This window comes from Podarcis tiliguerta (assembly GCF_965153285.1).
Source record: "Podarcis tiliguerta genome assembly, chromosome: 12".
Taxonomy (NCBI): domain Eukaryota; kingdom Metazoa; phylum Chordata; class Lepidosauria; order Squamata; family Lacertidae; genus Podarcis; species Podarcis tiliguerta.
The window spans coordinates 27270468-27292397 of record NC_139545.1 but is presented as its reverse complement, the minus strand read 5'-3'; the positions used below and the strand labels follow the sequence as shown (position 1 = coordinate 27292397).

The following is a 21930-nucleotide window of genomic DNA, read 5'->3' as shown; positions in this document are numbered from 1 at the left end:
GGCACTCCTGTCTTCCACTGCATCCCGCAGTTTGGTCAGACTCATGTTTGTAGCTTCCAGAACACTGTCTAACCATCTCATCCTCTGTCGTCCCCTTCTTCTTGTGCCCTCAATCTTTCCCAACATCAGGGTCTTTTCCAGGGAGTCTTCTCTTCTCACGAGGTGGCCAAAGTATTGGAGCCTCAGCTTCACGATCTGTCCTTCCAGTGAGCACTCAGAGCTGATTTCCTTAAGAATGGATACGTTTGATCTTCTTGCAGTCCATGGGACTCTCAAGAGTCTCCTCCAGCACCATAATTCAAAAGCATCAATTCTTCGGCGATCAGCCTTCTTTATGGTCCAGCTCTCACTTCCATACATCACTACTGGGAAAACCATGGCTTTTACTATACGGACCTTTGTTGGCAAGGTGATGTCTCTGCTTTTTAAGATTGTCTTAGCAAATTTGTCTTAGCAAATTTAGATTGTCTTAGCAAATTTAATTCTGTGCAAGGCAGACCTAACTGGAAAAGCAGATTTAGCTCCACCTACAATCTAAATTAGCATAGCATACCTAAAAAGACACTATCATCACCAATTGCTAGTGTTGTGTATAGATCACTGTTCTTATCTAGCTCTTGTATACTACCTGTGACCCTCTGGGTATTGTTGCAGTTTCTATCATCAAGTTATAGATCAGTGCCAATACAGCAGTGAAAAATCTGTTGGTAGCAAAAAAAATTAAAATGCATGGTTGCCTTTCAGTGAGGTTTTCTTTTTACATATCGAAATGCTGGATAATTTAGTTTGTCACTCATCCCGAATGAGAACTCTCAGGGACAACGGCAGTATTTCATTGAGTGAACACAGGGCCAAGATAATTAGGAATAAAGAGGTGAGCTTCAAGAAGAGTCATCTGTGTAACTTCACTTGCTAAAAGGGAGGGTGGCAGGTAGGAAATCTGTAAAATACCAAGCTTGTCACAAGCCAAGGCCAGCTAAACAGAACAATTAGAATCAACATTTTGCACGATCTGAGATTTCAGGTCTTCGTACTCTTACCATGTATAGTTAAAACTTATTTTGAAAAATTAATCACACTCGCATGATCCCTTTCCCATTGAACACGCATGAGCAAGATGGACGAGCATCTGTAATAATTAGATCTCATTCCATACCCAGATTTGGTTTTGAAAAAAACACAGCACAGATCCCCTCAACAAGTAAATATTGTTGTATGCATGTTATGGTATGTATTTCAGCTTAAAAAAAATAGTAACACCATCAGATGCATGCCTGCTCAGAAGTAAGCCCCAGGGAGCTCAACTGATCTTTCTCCTAAGCAAATGTTCATAGGAGTCTAGTTTAACAGCATACTCATGTAAATGTCTACTCAGAAACATGTCTGGCTGAGTTCAGTCGACTTATTCCTAGGCCAGTGGATAGAGGATTTCAGGTTAATGGTACAATCCTATACAGTCATACCTTGGTTTTCAAACAGCATAGTTCTCGAATATTTTGGCTTCCGAATGCCGTAAACCTGGAAGTGACTGTTCCAGTTTGCGAACTATTTTTGGAAGCCGAATGTCCGACGAGCCTTCTGCAGCTTCCGATCAGAAGCTGTGCTTTGGTTTTCGAAAGTTTTGGAAGTTGAACGGACTTCTGGAACGGATTCCGTTTGATTTCCAAGGTACAACTGTATATGCCTTCTCAGAAAACCCCACTGAGTTAAATGGGAGTTACTCCCTAGTATCTGTCTCCAGGATTACAGCCTGTAATCTAAGTTCTCACATCCTCAGAAAAGAACTAAGGTGGTGTTGCTTAACTTCCCTCTTTGGAATACCTTAACTAAGACAATTTCTTACAGAAACACCACATTGTAGGAAGAGCACATTGTGCGCCAGAATGTGCGGCAGACTCATAAGTGTCTATTTCATGACTATCTCCTGCATGGCTTCCCACCACATTTACACATGGCATGTATGTTTGTTGCACATTGTGGCTTTCCTCAAGAGAGTGGTGTGTGCTTAGGAAACTGTGTCATGGTGTGTTACGTGATCCAAAACTGCACAACGAAACAATTGATTTGTGATTCTCTCTCAGTGAATGATGAAAAAATAAATAAATTCTGGAGTGGCTTTAATTTTGGGAAGAGTGAATGCTAGAAAAGCTGGATGTAATGAAAACTGGTTTATTTAGTAGTGCAATGGAATTGCGCTTGTGGGGGTACAGAATCAGGCCCCAGTGCCAAAGTGCCAGCAGAAGTCCTTGATCTACTTATGGTTTGATTTTTAAGATAGTGCAGCAGTCACCACACACACACACACACACAGAGAGAGAGAGAGAGAGAGAGAGAAGACAAAAGCCAATTCCATAGCATCTTCCTGATGCTCCAAATGGGAGAACTGATTTAATGCTTTGATCGCTCACTAATTTGCATTTGCCTTTGTGGCCAATCACAAGCTAAAGAAACCAAAGAAAGAGAAGGCAGTACCAATAACAGGGAAATAAGTGGGGGGGGGGGTGAAACCCCATGGGGTGCACAAAAATAAATATTTTATTTATTCAAAGTGCACTTTGAATTAAAATTCTTTGGGGGTACTTTGAAAGCATGCCATTATGTGGTGTAATTCTGTTAGGACAACAAGAGAACGCAGCGGCGAGCTTTTAAAATGTGCATTGGGCCAATAAAATCTCTCTTTCCTTCTGCACCCTTGGGATTTCATCTCCCTCCCCGCTCTCTCCCCCCCCCCCCAAGTCTTGCTAATGCCAGAATATCCATTAACATTTACTGGGGCTTTCCTGTACATCCACATAATTCCACTGGTCTCAGTTGCTATGATTACTTTAAAATGTATTCTGCTTTCCTTGGTCCAAAATCAGTTGGAGACATCAGAAGCTGGAAACTCTGCTGTGCAGCACAGCCTATAATATAGTATGTGCTAACACAGCCCTAATTTTATTTTCCACATTTTGATCCTCTCGTTCTACCTAGCTCAGCAAGTATAGACACCCCCACTCCTCCCTGCCCAACCCGAAATTAACTCACTCTGGCAATGAGTGATCTCACATTAAATACAGCAATGCCCCAAAGATTCCACTCCCTGAGAAATGGCGAACGCATTAACAGCACCTCCATAGCTTCCAAGATCACTTTAGGGGAGTTGCTTTGGGCAGAGATGGCAGTGAGAGATTTAGGGTGGCCCTTTACAGACAGTTCTCTATTGGAAAAGCATTTCTTTGAAAACAAAGCAGAATAAGAAGGGTGAAAAGGAACCTTGAGGTTGGTCATCAACAGTGATCACCCGGCCACAGTCTTCCCGACGATGGTGAGATGTACAGAATTTCTATTTAAATTATAGTGATTCTCAGTTTGCATCTATACACATTTTGTGCACATCTATGCTCAAGAAAGGTACAAAATTAGCGCTGCAATTCTCAGAGTGGTTAACAGTCAGTCCCTCTTGCTGGGGGACTCTGGGAATTGTGGCGAAGGCAATAAGGGTATCCAAATGACTCTTAAGCACCCTTAACAAACTACAGTTCCCAAGATTCTTTGGGAGAAGCCGTTACTGTTTAAAGTGTCAGGATAAGACCTGAGATACCTCTGTCAGTAGAGCGTGAGGCTCTTAATTCCAGAGTTATGAGTTCGTGCCCTACGTTGGACAACTCTATGATTTTTATATATAGTGCAATTGGGGCTTGTGTGTGAAAGAAATATTCCCACATTATTAGTGTGTGTGGCTGGATGTGGTTTTTGCAGGGGTGCTGGGTGGGGTTATGCGGAATATTTTGTGTCTATTTTGTATTTCTAGTCATCGGAATTTCCCCCTCCCCAAGCAAAGCATCCCCCCACTTTCAGCTGCCTGTTGCGAAAGCACCCTAATAATTCGGAAAGCCCAAGCGAGGAATTGAATAAGCAGGCCTAAGCACAATGATATTATTCATACCCTGTTGAGATAGCATGATTTATTAGGAGACCACTTTACTGGGTAAAATCATGTGTTCTATTATTCCGAAATAGAGTTTTCCCATGTAAAGTCCTTGAACACAGAAGAGTTGTTTTGTTAAATCCACGTTAGTGTGACAGTTATTAGATGTAAGGCTTGGGTCCCTTTTCACATGGTGGAGGACCTCTTAAATAACTGGGAATGGAGCCAAGGGGTCATTGCTGATGTGGAAATAATACTCCATTCACTTCAATGGGAGACGTAGATCTCAATGAACCTTTCTCTTTCCAAGGATCTGCTCCCTTCATTGAAATACATATATGACATCCTGCATGCACAAGAGCTACACATGTGTGTCAAAGCCCACATGGAGTTCTGCAATGGAGCATCAGAATTGTACTGGAGCATTAGGAAAACTGATATGAGTCATACCTAAGGGCTGAGTCACTGTGAAAATAATTTTATTATCTGTTGCTTGAATCAATAATCATTCCTGAAGCGTCCACCTTATCTGATCATCTCTCTGAAGCTGTATTGGGTGATCTCTTCTGTTTAGGTCATGTGGCCTCGTTTGAAATCTTGTTACTGAATCCCTTTCTTTCCAGTCTCTGTATTCCCCTGATGAGAGTTTTCTTCTGCAGCTCCCTGGTGGAGAATGCAGAACTTATTCTGGGCCTGGCAAGAGATGCAGGCTCTGACATACCCTTCAACATTTCTCCAATGAAAATAGGGAACCTCCTATATAAAAACATAATAAAACATTAAACATTAAAAAACTTTCCTACACAGTGGTACCTCGGGTTACATATGCTTCAGGTTACATACGCTTCAGGTTACAGACTCCGCTAACCCAGAAATCGTGCTTCAGGTTAAGAACTTTGCTTCAGGATAAGATCAGAAATTGTGCTCCGGTGGCGCAGCGGCAGCAGGAGGCCCCATTAGCTAAAGTGGTGCTTCAGGTTAAAAACAGTTTCAGGTTAAGAACGGACCTCCGGAACGAATTAAATACTTAACCTGAAGTACCACTGTACAGGGTTACCTTCAGAAGTCTCCTAAAGGATCTATAGTTACTTATCTCTTTGGCTCGGTGTTTGTGTGTGTGTGTGGGAGGGGGGTTCCACATAGCTCCATATCCTCCAACATTTCTCTGATGACAATAGAGACATCCTAAGGAAAAACAGGACATTCTGGCATCAAATCAGAAACTGGGGCAGCTTCTGTAACTCCAGGGCTGTCTCTGGAAAATAGGGGCACTTGGAGAGGTTCAGTGTGAACACATCTATTGGGTAGATTTATTGAGTAGCTCTCAGGTGGGCCTTTGCCCACCCTTGTTTACTTTGCACACATTTCCCTCCAGTCTTCCGCTTGATCCCTCCTCACATTTCTTTCCACTGTGCTTCTTTCCTGACAACAGCAGATCCTGGAGCGCCGGCGAATCCAGCAGTTGCAAATGTACCGGGCTCAGATGGCTGCAGTTGGCATGGCGCAATTGGACAGACGCCAGCCCATTGCCAGGACACAGTCTTCCCCAGCGACTCCTGCATTACCTCACCCAGCAGTGGATCAGCCCGTAGCTCATAGCTTCATGACTGGTAGGACTCCCTGAAGGCTCTGCTTAACAGGCGGAGTAAATGCACGCTTCATGTAGGATCAATTGATTTAAATGCCACAAATGCCTCTCGTAGCCGTAGCAATGCACTCATTTCTAACCTCAATCCTACTGGACTTTCTGATGCTTTATTGGCTGCCAGTCAACGAGTGCAGCTGATAAGAGATAATATTCACACACTCATAAATTAATACCGATGACTTGGCTCCATAACTTGAGCAACAGGTGCATTTCGGTTCCCTCCCCAACTCATGTCATTTCCACCCCCCCTTTTGTTTCTTTCTCCCTCCCTCCATGTTGCCTCTTTTTTGCCTCTGTTGAGACCACCAGCAAATTGAAACAAGACCCTTACGAAATTGCATGACTGGGGTATATGTAACGCTGAGGCTCGTCGTTCGCCTCCAGTAGGAATGCCACTCTCTGATGCAGAAGGTGTTGTTCTTCACTGCGACAAGCAAAGCCACAATCGAGACACAAATGACCTGATCAGTTACGGGGAAGGGATACCTGCTTTTGGCAAAGGCTGATTGACATGTGCTTGTGGTATTTGTAGGTGCTTACTGGCGCATGTGCTCTTTGAATTACAGAGAGATAAGAAGGGGGCTTCAGGGTTTGCGGGTAGGTTCCCCTCCCAACGACATCCCACACTCTCCATTTTATCCAAATGTATCAGAGATACATTTCCACTAAATGTACAAGTCCACTAAATTTCAGCCATAATAGAAAGTTGATACTTTTGCAAACAAAAAAAGTACAATTTCCATAATGAGGAATGATATGTGAAATGTATTTGGATTGCATTGGGCTACAATTATTGTTATGGGTTTGTTTTGGTTTTAACTATTCTATTTGTGCTTTTATCCTTTATTTTTATCTTGTGAACTGCCCTGAGATCTTCAGGCAAAGGATGTCATATAAATTTAATGAATAATAATTACAATTACAAAATAGCAACGTTTACTGGGTTTGATCTCATCTTAAAGCCTGTTTGATTTTTTTCTTGACTTTCTTCACATCCCACTGTGGGTTCACTTTAATGGACCTGATATTGAGCTTTTTGAAATCTCTTAATCCTCCCGTTAAGGCTTTCAACTAAGGCCATACAGACACGCTCTCCATGTTCCAAATGTCAACACTGAGTCACTGACAGCAAAGGCAGAGGAATATGTGTTGCTTGTGCCCGGCTTGTGGGACTTTCCTTTCACAGAGTCTCATGCAAATCCAAGGGGTGATTGTTTGTTTTCTTATTTATTTATTAAATATATATCCCACCCTTCCTCCCAGCGGAGCCCGGGGTATGCAGGGACTAACAGGACAATGATGAGTGTGTACCAGGGACTGGAGTCTGACCTGTACCCACCAGGTGGAAAGAATAGAGGCAGGGGAATCTTCAGAGCTGGATGAAGAGAAGGAAGAAGATGCAGGCCAGGCCAGTGAATGGCCGGGTGCTGCCCTACCTCCCCTGCCCCACTGTCTCCCTGAAACAGGAAAGAATTGAAGCAGAAAGCACAGAGGCAACTTCCACTCAGGTGCAGTCTCAGGCTACATGTGCACAACCCATCAGGGGAAGGTGCATAAATGGAAGAATGGCCCTCTGATGCTACAACTGCTTCACAGAGCGCAAATCTGGGAATAGCTGTCTAGATGCCAGATTGGTGTGTGCAGGTCTCCAGAGCTGTAGAAACGAGTGTAAGTGTTATCTTTGATAAGTTAACTCTCTGCTGTGTGCGTTCCTTTGGGCAGGGTGGCAAACACGCCTGTTGTTTAAAAAATACAATTATAAATGAGGCAAAAGCATATTGTGAGCATTTAGAAATTGTTAGAAGCACCTAAAAACAACGCATTAAAAACAGATAGGTGTGCTCTAGACAGGGCTGCTGAAGCAGAGGGGATTTGGTGGGCATCTGAAAGAGTTAAGTGAGGTCGCAGGGAGTTCTGAAGCACAAATGCTGCCACGCTAAAGAACTTTGTGTGACAGTAGTAGACGTGCAGGTTTCGCAGATCGAAGTGATTGAATTGGCAGGAATGGGGCCAAGGCCTTATGTGAACCGGTTGCAAGCTGTTAAGGGCTTTATATGCAGACAACCCTCAATTTGCATTCCGGGTCATCACATGTGAATGATGGAGCACACATAAGCCCATTCCACCCCCTGTTCTGGCCACTTCTGGGTCGCCACGAGTCAAGGTGAGCAGTACCCAAGGCAAGTCAAATTATTTTGGTAACCGAGAAAGAAAATTCTGCAAGCACCTCTCCCACACATCGGCAGTAAAAATGCAACAGTAATACATTGAGTAGCTAGGAGCAGAGGAAACTCAGCCTTATACTGAGTCAGACCCATTGGCCATCTAGCTCAGTATTGTCTACACTAATTGGCTGTGGATCTCCAGGGTTTCAGACTGGAGTCTTGTGGGATGTGATACATAAGTAGCAGTCAAGTACAACATTCCTTGTTTTCCTAGAGTGGACATGCAAGGGGATGTTTGGACCAGCCAGTCGAAAACTTCCTGTTTCCTCCTGGGCTGGGACATACTTCCTCTAGCATGTGATTAGAGGTGGGCGTGGCCTTACCTGTTCAGGTAACAAAAGCACAAGGCCCGCAGCCCTCCTCCCTTCTTCTCCATCTTCCTTTCGTCGTGTGAGCTGCAGTGACTGCCAGTCTGCAGTCACTGGGATTAACCCCCCATATGGGGTAGATCCACATGTGTGTGTGTATATATATATATATATATGTGTGTGTGTGTGTGTGTGTATGTGTGTGTGTGTGTGTGTGTGTAACTAAGTCTGCCTTCAGGGATCCAACTGTGAACTGATGATGTGAGTAAACTACTTCTATATATCTTAAACAAGATTGTGGCGTGTTTATTCTTTTAAGAGGGAACTAAGGGATCTTACTAGAAATCTATATTGAGAAGCTTAAATAAGCTTGCAACCAGCTACCCACTGTGCGTTTAAAGGGGAATGTTAAAACTCTGCTAAGGTGTAGAACTTGCTAGTGCAAGTTAGGAAGGATACTAATAAACAATATATCCTCTCCTGCCTCCCTGAACATTCCCACAAGTCTCTCCCAGCCCTACCTTGAGATGCTGGGGACTGAACCCAGGACGTTCCGCATGAGCTACAGCCCCTCTGCTGCCTTTTCATGGCACCCATTTCACAGCAGATAGTCTGACCACTTTCTGAGACTGATGCCCAGCTTTTCACTCGGCAAGGGAGAGGTTTGGGATCCTTCCCTGCTCTATATTTCATCGCACTGTTCAGTGAACATTCATAAAGGTTGTCACCCACTGCGAGCCTTAAGGATAATAAAAAGTGATGCATTTGAAATACATGTATATTTCTCTCTGGAGGTCAATTTCCACCCTGACATCTGCGGAGGCAAGTTCGCGATTTACAGGACTGCAATTAGATGAGCATCTGACTCAAAGCAGGAGCAGGGTTTTGCAGAAAGAGGAAAAGAGCAAGTGAAAATATTGGATCTTCTGATTTCAGTGGGGAATTTTGCCACTGGCTTCAATGAAGACAACATTCCAGGCCGAATAATTATCTCCCACTAACATTCCACAGCAGCTAGCAATTGAAAACATTTGTCTCTTCTCTCTTTACTTTGGGGGTGGGAGCCGTAGCCTTGGCTGGATTGTGTTAGGGAATCCTACTGTCTATTTTTAGAAGGCAACTCTGTTGCTGTGTTGTGGTACTGTAGCACACGTGCTGCGTGACCCGCAGCTGCAGAAGTGAATTATTTGCACATCCTAAATCAATTTAGATGTTTGAAGTGAATGAAGAAGGAAAGGGGGAGGAACCCATTCAGATTTCATTTTTTGAAACCAAGAAACTCTTCATCAGACACGATGCAGTTAGAAGGGCAAATAAATTACTGTCAAACAGTCTGAGCTGAACGTTTCTGACAAAGGCCAAAAAATGCAGCATTTTTTTATTTTATTTTTACTGGATTCAAACAGAATTAACGATCCTTTGAGGCAAAAGATTTATACGATCTGAAGAGAAACCAGAGTTAAGTTGGGAGAGTCCTCAGAAAGGCACAAGATTGAATTGCACCCTAAGAGACTGGGAAGGGTTTGTGAAACTTTGTTGCCACATATAGTTGGCCCTCTGTTGCTTACTGAGAAGGCAAATGGTTAGGCATTTGTTTGTTTGTGTGTTTTTATATACTTCCCTTCATCATAAAATCTCAGGGAAGTTCACAAGATAAAAATGCAAGGTAAATGCACAAATAAATAGTTAAAACCAAAATGATAACACCCCCTTCCCACAAATAAATTTCAAAGGCTGTAGAACGTTAATCAGTCTAAGGCCTGCTTGAAGAGAAATGCTTTTGCCTGGCACCTAAAGATATGTAATGAGGGTGCCAGGCAAGCCTCCCTGGGGAGAGCATTCCACAAATGGGGAGCCACTGCAGAAAAGGCCTGCTCTTGCGTTGCCAGCCTCCGAACCTCTCATGGAGGTGGCACATGAAGAAGGGCTTCAGAAGAGGAACACAGAGTCTGGGTAGGTTTATATAGGGAGAGGTGGTCCTTGAGAATGTACTTATCATTTCTTGTTATCTTGTCTTTATGCTGAAGGTGTTGCGTACGACACGCTAATGTTGAAGCACCAGTGCATGTGTGGAAATTACAGCAACCACCCTGAGCACGCTGGGAGAATACAAAGCATCTGGTCGAGGCTGCAAGAAAGTGGCTTGCTAAACAAGTGTGAGGTAATCAAAAACATGGCCACACAGATAGGTTTGATGTTAAGAGACGCAATATTATTAGCGTGTGTTTCTATTCCTTCTGTAAGCACCAAGCAGATAGCCCTGTAAATATCCCTTGTGCTTCATGATATAAAATAAGTAAACTATGGACTCATAGTGGATTCATGTGTGGATCATAATATCCACATACAAAAAATGACAGATTAAGTTATTTTCCCCCTTTTGTGACTCCATCCATGATGTACAGCTTCCATTTGAACTCTGAGGCATACATATATTATTTGTGGGGGCACCACTAGAAGTGTTTGAACAATCATATTTCAGCATAAAATTATTTTTTTTGGGGGGGACATAGGTTTTAATAATAACAATAACAATAACAATAATAAGCAACTTCCCTCTTTCCTTTCTACAAGTGAGTGAACAAGTGCATACACACCACAGATTTAAAAAGCAAATCTTCCTCAAAGATATAATTCCCAGCACCCTTTAACAAACTACAGTTCCCATGATTATTTGGGGGAAAGTAACATGCTTTACATGTATTGTGTAACTGTAGCTTTTTGTTATGTCAAAAATGGGAAATTATGGTGAATTGTTTCCAAACAAGATGTGATATTGAACCCATGGTTTAAAGTTGGCTACCCTTGGCTTGTTTGGAGCCATTGACCATAGTCCCCCACCAGTTTAATCACAATGGGAAGTTGTACTTCAGTGCTTTCTGACTTGTTTACAGTTCACATGAAGGGAAGAGCAAAGCAGCTGCATGTGGGGTGTATGAGGCTCATTCATAACTTGGCCAGGATGTATCATCTAAATGCTGCCATTGTGAATCGATGGAGCTGATCCTTTCCTGATGTAAGAATGAGGAACCAGCAGGCCTCTAATGTGTTGCTAGATCGAAGTGCTGCTGGATTGGGGTCTCATTCTATAGAACCCCCAAACACTTAACCCAATAGCTGTGAGACAGTTAGATTAGCAAAATGTCTATAGTGGATGACTATAGGAAGGAAATAATCTTTAGGTAAAGGGACCCCTGACCATTAGGTCCAGTTGTGACCGACTCTGGGGTTGCGGCACTCATCTCGCTTTATTGGCCGAGGGAGCCGGCGTACAGCTTCCGGGTCATGTGGCCAGCATGACTAAGCCGCTTCTGGCGAACTAGAACAGCACACGGAAACACCGTTTACCTTCCTGCCTGAGTGGTACCTATTTATCTACTTGCACTTTAATGTGCTTTCAAACTGCTAGGTTGGCAGGAGCAGGGACCGAGCAACCGGAGCTCCAACCTTCTGATCAGCAAGCCCTAGGCTCTGTGGTTTAGACCACAGCAGATAACAAATTGATTGATTGATTGATTGAGTAGGTTTATGTGCCTTTTTTCCACAATGAGCTGTGCCCAAAGCAACTTGCCGCAAACATTCAAAACATCAAAATACAAATATATGAAAACGCAGAGCATGCCGTTAAATTAAAAAATGACAAAAGCCAACAATTTAACAAACACAGAATAAATTCAGTTATATATATATACATATACATATATATTTAAAGAAGTACATAAATATTTAAGTACATAAGTACAAAGTATTTAAGTGCATATATACAAAGCAAATGTAAGGTTTGACAATCAAGTGTCTGGTATTGGTTTTCCTGCCCTCTAATGAGTCTGGCTTAAATACAGTTCAGAGGGGAGGGGTCCTCTCACCTGACTAGAAGACATACAGCTGACTCCCATATCCTGACTCCAGAGAAGGTTGGCAGCAACAAAAGGCAAATGTTGAGGAGGTCAGTGGTGATCAGTCTCTTTCCCAGCTTCCAGGAAGTACCAACTGCTGGCACAGGTCTCATTGCATCTAAAAGTGTGGTGTATTGGCTTCTATGAATGCAACTCCTTTGTATAATGTTTTTTCTCCAGGAGTGTTACATTTTGTACAAGTCATTCATTTTATCGTTTGGGATAAATAACTATAAGTAAATTGTTGCTGCAGTTCATGGTAATGCTGCCTAAATTCAACCAGACTTGGTTAGATTTGACAGAAGCTAAAGAGAGGATTGTGATTATTCAGACACAGATAAAAAAAGAAGGATTGTGTTTCCACTTAGAATCCACCGAACAATTGAACAACCTGAAACAATCTAGGAGCGTTGTTCTCATCACCGGATAAACGCTGTGAACTGAAAATATTCGGATTCGCTCTTAAGTCAATCATCAGGCTGTCATAAAGGTCATACTCAGTTCCCATAAGAAATGTATTGGCAGTAAAATAATGATATGATGGATATTGGGTGAAGCAAGCCAAGCTTTATGATGCCACATTCTTTACATGCAATCCAAGTTACATTTATTCTGAGCATTATTTTGACGTCTGTGCTGATCAAAGCTTGATCATACATTTGCATCTGATTGAGCTGGTAGAACTTTCCATCCAACTTTTCGAAGCCTTGGGAAAAAATGACAGAGAGCTGGTTTTTCCAGGTGCTAGATCTATGGGTTCACTACGCTTTTATTTATGGGGCTCATAAACAATGAGTGCTGGGCTTGGCTTTCCGACATCGTGGAACACAAGGCAGGAGCCTAGGATTTGAGCAACCTTGTGAAAATAGGAGATTGGCGCAATCACACACACACATTTGATCTTGGTGGCTCCTGTGTTTAGCAGTGCAAGTAGTAATCCTCTGCCTTCTGCTCCTCGGTGAAGCTTGAACCCATTCACAGATAGCTACCTATGTGTATCCTCTCAGCTTTTTTGACTGTTCCATCCACCACCTCCACCACCCCAATTCCCTCAGCAACCTGGTCCCACCAGCTACACCAATCTTCGTCTTATGGCCTCTACATGGAAGCTGTTCCAAATGCTTCCATTTGATATTGTGGGCTGTGGTGTATACCTCTACTTGCTGAAGATCTGTGGTTTAAAATCACCATGCCAGTCCTATGGATGTGTGATAAAGGTGTGGAAAATGCCCAACACAATGTCAAGGTGGAATGTGGTTAAATGACGTCTTCTGGAGAATCCACCACATGGAGATAGTTTTTGACACTCTACATAGGGGCCATGATGTTTAGATCAGCACAGGAGCCTGGGACCAATGGGCAACTGCTTCTTCCCTGCTCATGCTCATCTTCATGTCCTGGCCTCTCGCTTTCCTTTGTTTCTTTATGAAACTTTTATTGTTTCACTATTCTCTGCTACTTCTGTGGCCTACAAGAACATGCACTGGGAAAGAAAGGGACCATTTTCTGTTCTGTGCAGCTAAAGGGTAGCCCCTACACAGAGTTGCTCTGTGATCATCTAGAGGTGTTTCTCTGCTGTATCACTTACAGTAAGACCAACTGTTCATATATGTGCAGACAGTAGATGTATTGCAGATATTAATATTGCACAGTTTGAAGTGTCTGGATGCATAAAATCTGATTCCTTCTGGAAATGAAGCATTGCCCAGACCAATTAGATATTATTCAAAACTTTACTTGCAGAACTTTCTTCATAACAGAATTAAAACATCAAATGATACATCCAAATAGTTGCATAAGACATACGCCAGTAAAATGCACAGGCTCAGCATCTTACAAAATATGAAATAATCCAAACAGTTCCTAGAACCACAGGTTTGCATTCCAGCCTGCATCAGGCTGCTTACCCGTAGAGATTCACTTACATCCTTCTTCCACAAAGTCTAGGAACAAAGACAACTTTCCAAGATGGTGACTTTGAATTCAATAGTCTTCCATGTGATCTAAAGTTTAACATTCAAGTGTTAGCTACTAGAGAATGACAACAGTTAATTATCCACTTAGTTAAAGCTCAGAAAGCCCATCCTTGGCCTGAATATAGCCCCATGGAAAATCCCCATGTTAAAGCCTTCATTACTGCACATAGCCATTCACCATTTCAGTGTCAAATAATTATACTTAGCAAAATGCACTAGAAAGCACAAGCACACATGCAGCAAACACACAACTTGCTCCCTGTGCCTTGTCACATATCCTTACGTATTAGGATGTGACGAGATATATTTTTGGTTAGCCTGGACTTCCAATGGGATAGGCGCAGCAGTGAGCCATCCTTAAAATATACAATGTGAAAACCATGATGCTCTTGTGAGCATTAAAAAAGAATTAGATGAGAGTTGCAGTCCCTAAGCATATTTAGCAGGAAGCAAATCCCCCTGAACTCAGTGGGACTTTGGTCTGGGTAAACATGTTGAGGATTGGACTGCAAATCATTCAAAAGGTCTTTTAAAATTTAAAACAACAGTCTAGCTGTTGTTCTTATCTCCTTAAGTACAATGAGGTTTATGGTACTTCAGTGTGTCTGGACTAATAGACAAAAGTGCTACAATGACTAATAATTACCCCAGCCTCTTAAATATTTTAATTAGCTTTCTTATAGAATACACAACCCTCAGTGGAAATGGAAGGGGTCTTCCACAGTACTGGCCACCTGGGGTTTCTTCGTTGATTTGCTATGCAGTCATCTGAAGCCCATTCCAGGAAAAACATTTATATTATACCACATCCCCTTTGCCTTCCTTCAAGAAAATACATACATACAACTTTTAGGAGAGCAAGAGAACGTTATCAATCACCTGACGTATGAAGAACACTGTAGCTTTGTTTGTTATTTAAGCAGCCCCAGAAGAACCATTTATTGTCTTCACAAAGTAACATTGTGTTCTCGACTTTAGGCAACTGTGCCTCAGACATCTTTCCTCAGCTGTGAGTTCTCTTAGAGTTCTGGGAGAGGTGGAGAAATCAGTTATTTAAAACCCCATTGTGAAGTTCTTTAGACTGTGAAGCTAAAGTACCGTATTAAGTTGGAAAGAAATTTCACCGACATGAGAGTCTATGCTAACATTTCAACCAAAGCATATTTTGAAGTAAACTGAGGGGGGCCGGAGTGGGAAGAGAAAAACTCTTCAGTCATGGTGCTGCAAACTAGTTTGTCCATGGAAATTTGATGGAAGCTGAAATGGTTTGAAGAAGATTAACAACATAAAGGGAGAAAATATTATCCCTTCCCTAACTGAAATAAGTTACTTCTAAATAAAGATGTTTCAGAGACGTCTTTGGATAGCAAAATCCCCCTGAATTATTGGGTACGTTTCAGTTTCAAATTGTAGAAATAAAATAGAGGCTTCCACTACTTCATTTGGAGACTGTTTTGTGACTTAACTCAAAGTTTTAGGGAACATAGTCCATTTTTTTAGGCAAAGGCAAGGCTAAATCCTAGATTCAGTTTATTATATCAAGTCCTGTTGACAGTCGCAGAAAATACCCTCTTCCCTTAAATGTTTATTGGCCTTTGAAAACAAGCAATGTTTGCATTGGAATACTAGTAAGGAGTATAAATCTTTTGTGCAGTTTCTTTCTGGCTCCTGCTGCAGAAACAACATTCAAAGTTTGGTTACCAGAAATTTCTTTCAAATGCTCTTGATTTCTTACTAGGCAAAGCCCTGTTACGTCTCCGGTAAGCAATTGTGAAGAAAATCCAAACATGCCATTAGCAGGGCAAGACAATGATGTCTCCAGAGGAGGCAACTGTGTAACTGAAACAAGACAGAGAGCGAGGAACAGCAGATTAATGCAACACGATCAAAGGCATGTGTAAATATTGGCTGCATTTTATCAGTATAAGGAAAAATAGATCCCTGAATTTTAACAGTGCTAGATTCCAGAAAGGAAGCTTCCTACGTTACCTATGCCAAATGTTTATCAGTATAAAATCATTTTGCCTCTAAAGAAGTCTGATTTAAACATACTGGGAATAGCATTTTTCCTGATAAATTTATCAGTTCTGACTGCAAGTTGTGTTGACCCGCTCTATTTCATCTTAGCAAAGACCTGCAAGGGGCCAGAAGCAGTTACTTTAACCTCCCATGTGGCTGGTACTACTGGCCAATGTTAGGGATGGAGGAGAAATTCAGTTCAGGTCACATTTAAAGGTAAATCTGGGCTTCTTGGCTCCTTGCTTGCCTCCCTTCCCTGGGCTGCTTGTCCATTATCCCTCCTGTCTGCTTCCCTGCCTCCATCCACGGGTGGAGGAAGAGGAGTGCGGGAGGAGCACACCACCCCTGGCAGCGCAATCTCGGGAGCTGCCCCCCCCCAGGCAGCCCGCCCCCGCAGGCGGCATGCCCCACCCCCAGGATGTGCGCCACACCCCTGTGGGCAGCACCCTCACCCCCAGGACGTGTACCAGCCCCACCCCCACCTGCTCTCCGCCCCCCCCCCCAGTGCCGGAGCATGAAGCTCCGCCCCTGCCTCCATCTTCTCCTCCAGTGCAGCTGTGATGGACCACCCAAAGGTGAGCCACTCTCAGAATTCTGCCATCATTCTGCAGTTTGCAGCGCCATCTGTTGGCAGCCACACGAACAACAGCTGCATAACGACACTCTTACATTCTTATTATATCAAAGAGAAAAGAGAGGTTTGCACTACAGTGGTGGTGAATTTTCATGAGGGCTTTAAATAATAATAATCACAAAGTTAATAATAATCACTAAATTGAAGACTGTAAACATGAGAAGCACAGAAACCAGAATCGATGGATTAATCCATCCCTACTGACCATAAATGTGGTTTTGTGAATGACTGCACTCACAATCAGATCCCCTTCTCCCTTCTCCCCTACTGTGCCCCCTTGACTGTCCACATCTACACTGATTAAACAAATATGTGAAACTGATTGATGAAGAGTTATATGATTCATCTAGTCTACTATTGTCTGTTCCAACTGAAAGCAGCTATCCAGCATCTCAGCCTTAGTACTTGAGATCCCCTTGTCAGTGGAGATTCCAGGGATTGCAAAGCATGACCTACTATGGCCACTGTACTTAAAAGAAGGCACATTTTCTAGGAATGGAACTCAAACTCACCTCTCCCGTTTCCTGTTACATTGCTCTTTCTCACTGAGCTGCCAGTGGGAACTCTTGCTTCCTGGATGAAGAATGGACAGGTGTGTAGAAATCCTCTGACTTTTGTGTGGCTGCACAATGATAAGAGTCACCTTTATTGCCCTACCTACATCTTTGCCTCTGAACCTGCCCATGAAACTATACAGGCCCTATAAGGACACCCATGAGAGAATGTGGCCCTCATACTGAAAATTGTTGCCCACTCCTGTTCTAGATAAACAAGACTGACCATCGACCATTCTACAAGAATGATAAACCATTTCAACTTCCATCAAATTTCCATGGACAAACTCTTTGCAGACAAACTCTGTGCATCAGATATTGTGAATAAATGACTCTCCAATGCAAATATCCTAAAGACATATTAATTAGTAAACATGTTGCTGTTTTTGGATTAAATAAGGGCAGGAGTAGTCCACCTGATGCTCTCCACATGTCATTGGATTACAATTCCCATCTTTTGTTGTCGGGGATCAGGGATAATGGGAGTTGTAGTCCAACAACATCCGGAAGGCACCATACTGACTACCCCTGCCTTGGGACAAAACTAAATGTAACCTCATTCACACTATGAACATTTGTTTGGATGGGCTTCTAAAGTGTAAACAGCAGACATGGAGGTTCTGACCAAGACCCTGGTGGGGGGAAGGAGAAGGCTTTAAACCTTTGGTCCTTGCTGCAATCCCACTCTGGATCAGGGCCTTTGGTGCTAGCTAATCGTAGAGTTGTACGGTACCCACAAGCATCATCTAGTCCAAACCCCCTGCGATGCGGGAATCTCAGCTAAAGCACCCATGACAGATGACCATCCGACTTGTGCTTCAAAACCTCCAATGAAGGAGAGTCCACAACATCTCAGGGGAGACCATCCCATTGTCGAACAGCTCCTACTGTCAGAAAGCTTTTCCTAATGTTTAGTCAGAATCTCATTCCTTGTAACTTGAAGCCATTGGTAATCATGTGACTGGTGTCCCTGTGGTTTTGCATGGGAGGGGAGGGGAAACCTGCCTGGGGGCGGGGCATTTAATTTTTGCATGCAAAGTACTGTGTTATTCTAACATGTGTGATTTACCACGGGACCAATGCAATTTGTTCAAACCATCCTTGCTTTTCCTTTCTTGAAGAATATTAAACAAAAGCAGTCTCACATTCTCATATGATGCAGTTGCTGCCCATGATTAATCCTATTTAATGTTATTTTGGATTTGCTCCCCCCCCCCACTCCCTGTCTTCCTTATATTATCGGTGGAATATTGTAGACCTCTGCTGCTTTCTTTCAGCGGATCCGAGGTCGAAAAGCCAGTCTGGAAGAAATACAGCTGGTTCACTCTGAACATCATTCACTGCTGTATGGCACCAGCCCCCTGAACAGACAGAAGCTGGACCCCAGGAAAATCCTAGGTCTGTAAAGGGCTCTATTCTACTGAGAACAGCACATTCCAGCACTGTCATTAGTCATAGCTGGTGTCAGTTTAAAATACTTGGCAAGCAGTATAACAAAAAAGAAAAAGTATCACTTTTTCCAAATGCATTGCATTGTAGAAAGAGAATGTTGCAGCAGCAGCCAACACAGATTAGGAAAAGGTCCTTGCCGGAAAGTAAAGATCTTTCTCTTTCTATCTCTCTGTCTCTGCTTTCTTATCCTCTGGACATTAACCCTTTTGTGGCAATGGTATTTAAATTGCATGGGCAAATAGAACCCTGAACATAAGGCTGTTTGACTTAGTTCACAGGACTCTTCCTTGCCATGCAGCCAGTGGGGGGGTGGAGAGCAGGTGCCATATTCCTAATTATGGCACCCCACCCGGATCGCGCTACTGGGGGCGATGTGCTCCCCCTGCACTCCTCTTCCTCCGCCAGTGCATGCAACAGGAAGGGAGCGGAGGGATAAGTGAAGGCAGGACTTCTGTAGGCCCGAAACAAGACATTTTAAAGTGTTAGTCCTAGGAGAAGGAGCATGCTGCACGTACGAAAATATATTTGACTAGCACGTGCTGAATACACCTGATAACACAACACGCAGTAATGTTTAGTTCTGTCAGCCCAATACATTTTGTTGGCCAAATGGTCCAACTTCCTTGCTAGAACCAACATTCAAAAGACTATTGCTGGACTATTTGGACACAAAGAACCTAAGAACAAACTAAGTGCCCAGCCAGATCAGACTCAAAGTCCATCTAGCCCAGCACTTGTGTGCTCATAGTAGCCAACTGGATCCTTATGGAAATCCCACAGGTAGGATGTGAGTATAATGGTCCTCTCTCACTCATGTTCCCCATCAGCTGATCTGAGAGGAATTTTTTTGGGGATGAAACTGAGGCGCTGGTCACATGATTTTTCCAGGAGCACATCCTAGAAGATGCATGTCCCAGTTTGGGGCTTGAAAAAGTTGGACGATATTAGGGATGCCATACTTCAAAAAGTGAAAATCCAGACACAAAAGTTTTTGAGCTTTTTTTTTTGGCCAAAGTTGTTGAACTTTTTTTTAGTTTTTCCCAAAATCTCCCCCCCCCCAAAAAAAGTTAAACTCTAGTAGATAGTGAAAGAACATTCATATTGTACAAGACTCTACTATGTGGTTTTTAAAAATGCCACTCCCATAAAAGCAAAACAGCCAGGTATTACAAAACATCAGTAAAGAAAGGTTCAAAGAGGAGTTAAAAAGAGACTTACAGAAAATAGATTTTGAGCCTGATTTAGCAATGTGAATAAATACTTTTTCGTGAACTTTACATTAAGAAGTAAATTCAAAAACACTAAAGCAGAAATTAGAAGATGGTTAAGTATGTGTTCATATCCTGATGTCATTTAACTGAGCATCTACTTAAGAGGTTTCCTAAACCAAATGTAACTTTAAAAAATCCTTTAACATGCTGCCTTTGACAACTTATAGTTCATTACAATGTGCCGTACAACATTACATCTTGATGTGATGTAAATTATCATGATTTTCAAATTGGCACCATACCATGTTCCTTTAATAAGCACAATTCAGAACAATTGCCCATTTTCAGTTTCCATTTCTCCCCCACTGCCACCCTGACGAACATAGCATTTCTAAAAACCAACTATTCCTAATTATGGCAAATTTATAAATGCCAAAATTATGTGTCAGGCCATCACAATGGCTAATGCTTCATTTTAAGCAGAGCTGACATTCTAAAGAATCTGGACAGTATGTGTGAATATATTACAGCTTTGAAGCAAGTTTTTCATGCTCTTACCAGAGTCACCACTGGCCTGAAGTGATGATAATGAAAACCACTAAGGACCTCCAGACCTCTCCTGGTTTCTATTAACTTGCAACCAATGGCAGATATTCCCATACACAAACACTGGCACGTGACCACCAAACCATCAGCTTTCAACAGAAGTGAGCCTCCAAAGATTGCAAATTCAGCCACAGAAATAATTCGATAATGAGACTTTACGCAATACTGCTTTCCTGGAACCAAGGTAGACTAACCAGGGTTCCAGTTGCTGCGATTTAACTGCTTTGGATGTTTCCTAAATGTCAATATTTTTGACTCTTATTGAAGACTATTTGTAAATCTGCCACTGTATATCTGTGCATTGCACAAAATATTATCCCGTTACAAATGTGCTGACTGGGGCTGATAGGAGTTGTCATCCAAAACATGAAGTACTATCTTAATGCTTACTGTTTTCCCCTCTTTTTTTATATAGGTAGTGTGCCTCAGAAACTATTTTCGTTGTTGCCCTGCGGAGGCCTTGGGGTAAGTAGGTTTCGCTTTGGTGTAGTAAGGTAGCATAAATAGCTTTCTGCTGGGTAACTCAGTGGTGTATATATATACTCTGGTTACACATTTTGGGAGCTAGATGCAAAATTGATTGGGCTCATGATGCTAAGCTTCACAATATGTGGATGGTTTCGCCATATTGTTCTAACCAAGTTACAACTGTCACAGTTCTAGCACTCCATACAATGCCCTGGTGTGCAAATGCAAATGAATACACGACAGGCACACATTTGTCTTCAAGGTATTGCAAACTTCATCGGGGATACATTAATAATAAACAATGTAGCCTTGGCAGAGGAAATGTGATCATGCTGCCTTGTGTATCTAAACTCAAGCTACTGGAATACGATCAATGTCGCCTTTGCATTAGTGCCAGGTTCAATCATTGAGATTCCTTAATCATAGAATCACAGAATAGGAGTAGGAAGGAACCATGAGGGTCATCGAGTCCAGCCCCTTACAATTCAGGAATCTTTTCCCCGACATGGGTCTTGAATCCACTGCCCTGAGATTAAGATTCTCATGCTCTGCTGATATGTGGCTGTATGGATAGATTGTAAGAATGTATTTATTACTCAGTGTATGCAAAAATCAATGAAACATATATTATTGATATATAAACACCTCAATGGGCAAGAATGGACAATTCTCTGCCTCCAGAAACCTACAATCTAAAATAAGGTGGGACTTTCCTAGTGTAGCAGGTCCTGCCCTGTGGAACTCCTTGCCAGCGGATGTTTGGCAGGATTCACCCCTGCCTTCTTTTAGATAACGTCTTAAAATGATGTTAATTAGACAGGCCTTTCATATGTGAATTTCTTTTAACCAACTGGTATTTGTATATTTTAAAAATGCTTTGATCTTCTTAAGGTGTTTTTATTGCTGTTGTAACTTTGGTATGGTGTGTTGATGCTATGGAAATGATAAATAATAGTGATATAGCTCTATCTGTCATCTATCTATGATTTATTAATAGGAAATAAAGAAAGAAAGAAGAACAGG

At 42.4% G+C, this 21930-nt stretch overlaps 1 protein-coding gene across 5 annotated transcripts in view; it reads left to right on the top strand.

The window, feature by feature from the left end:
* HDAC9 (histone deacetylase 9) overlaps positions 1-21930 on the top strand; it is a 423892-nt gene that overhangs the window by 287673 nt on the left and 114289 nt on the right. For all 5 annotated transcript variants that reach the window (XM_083405349.1, XM_083405344.1, XM_083405343.1 and 2 more), the window contains 4 exons: positions 5343-5520; positions 10119-10252; positions 18448-18568; positions 20855-20904. In XM_083405349.1, coding sequence (XP_083261475.1) covers positions 5343-5520; positions 10119-10252; positions 18448-18568; positions 20855-20904 — 483 coding nt within the window. The remainder of the gene's footprint in view (positions 1-5342; positions 5521-10118; positions 10253-18447; positions 18569-20854; positions 20905-21930) is intronic.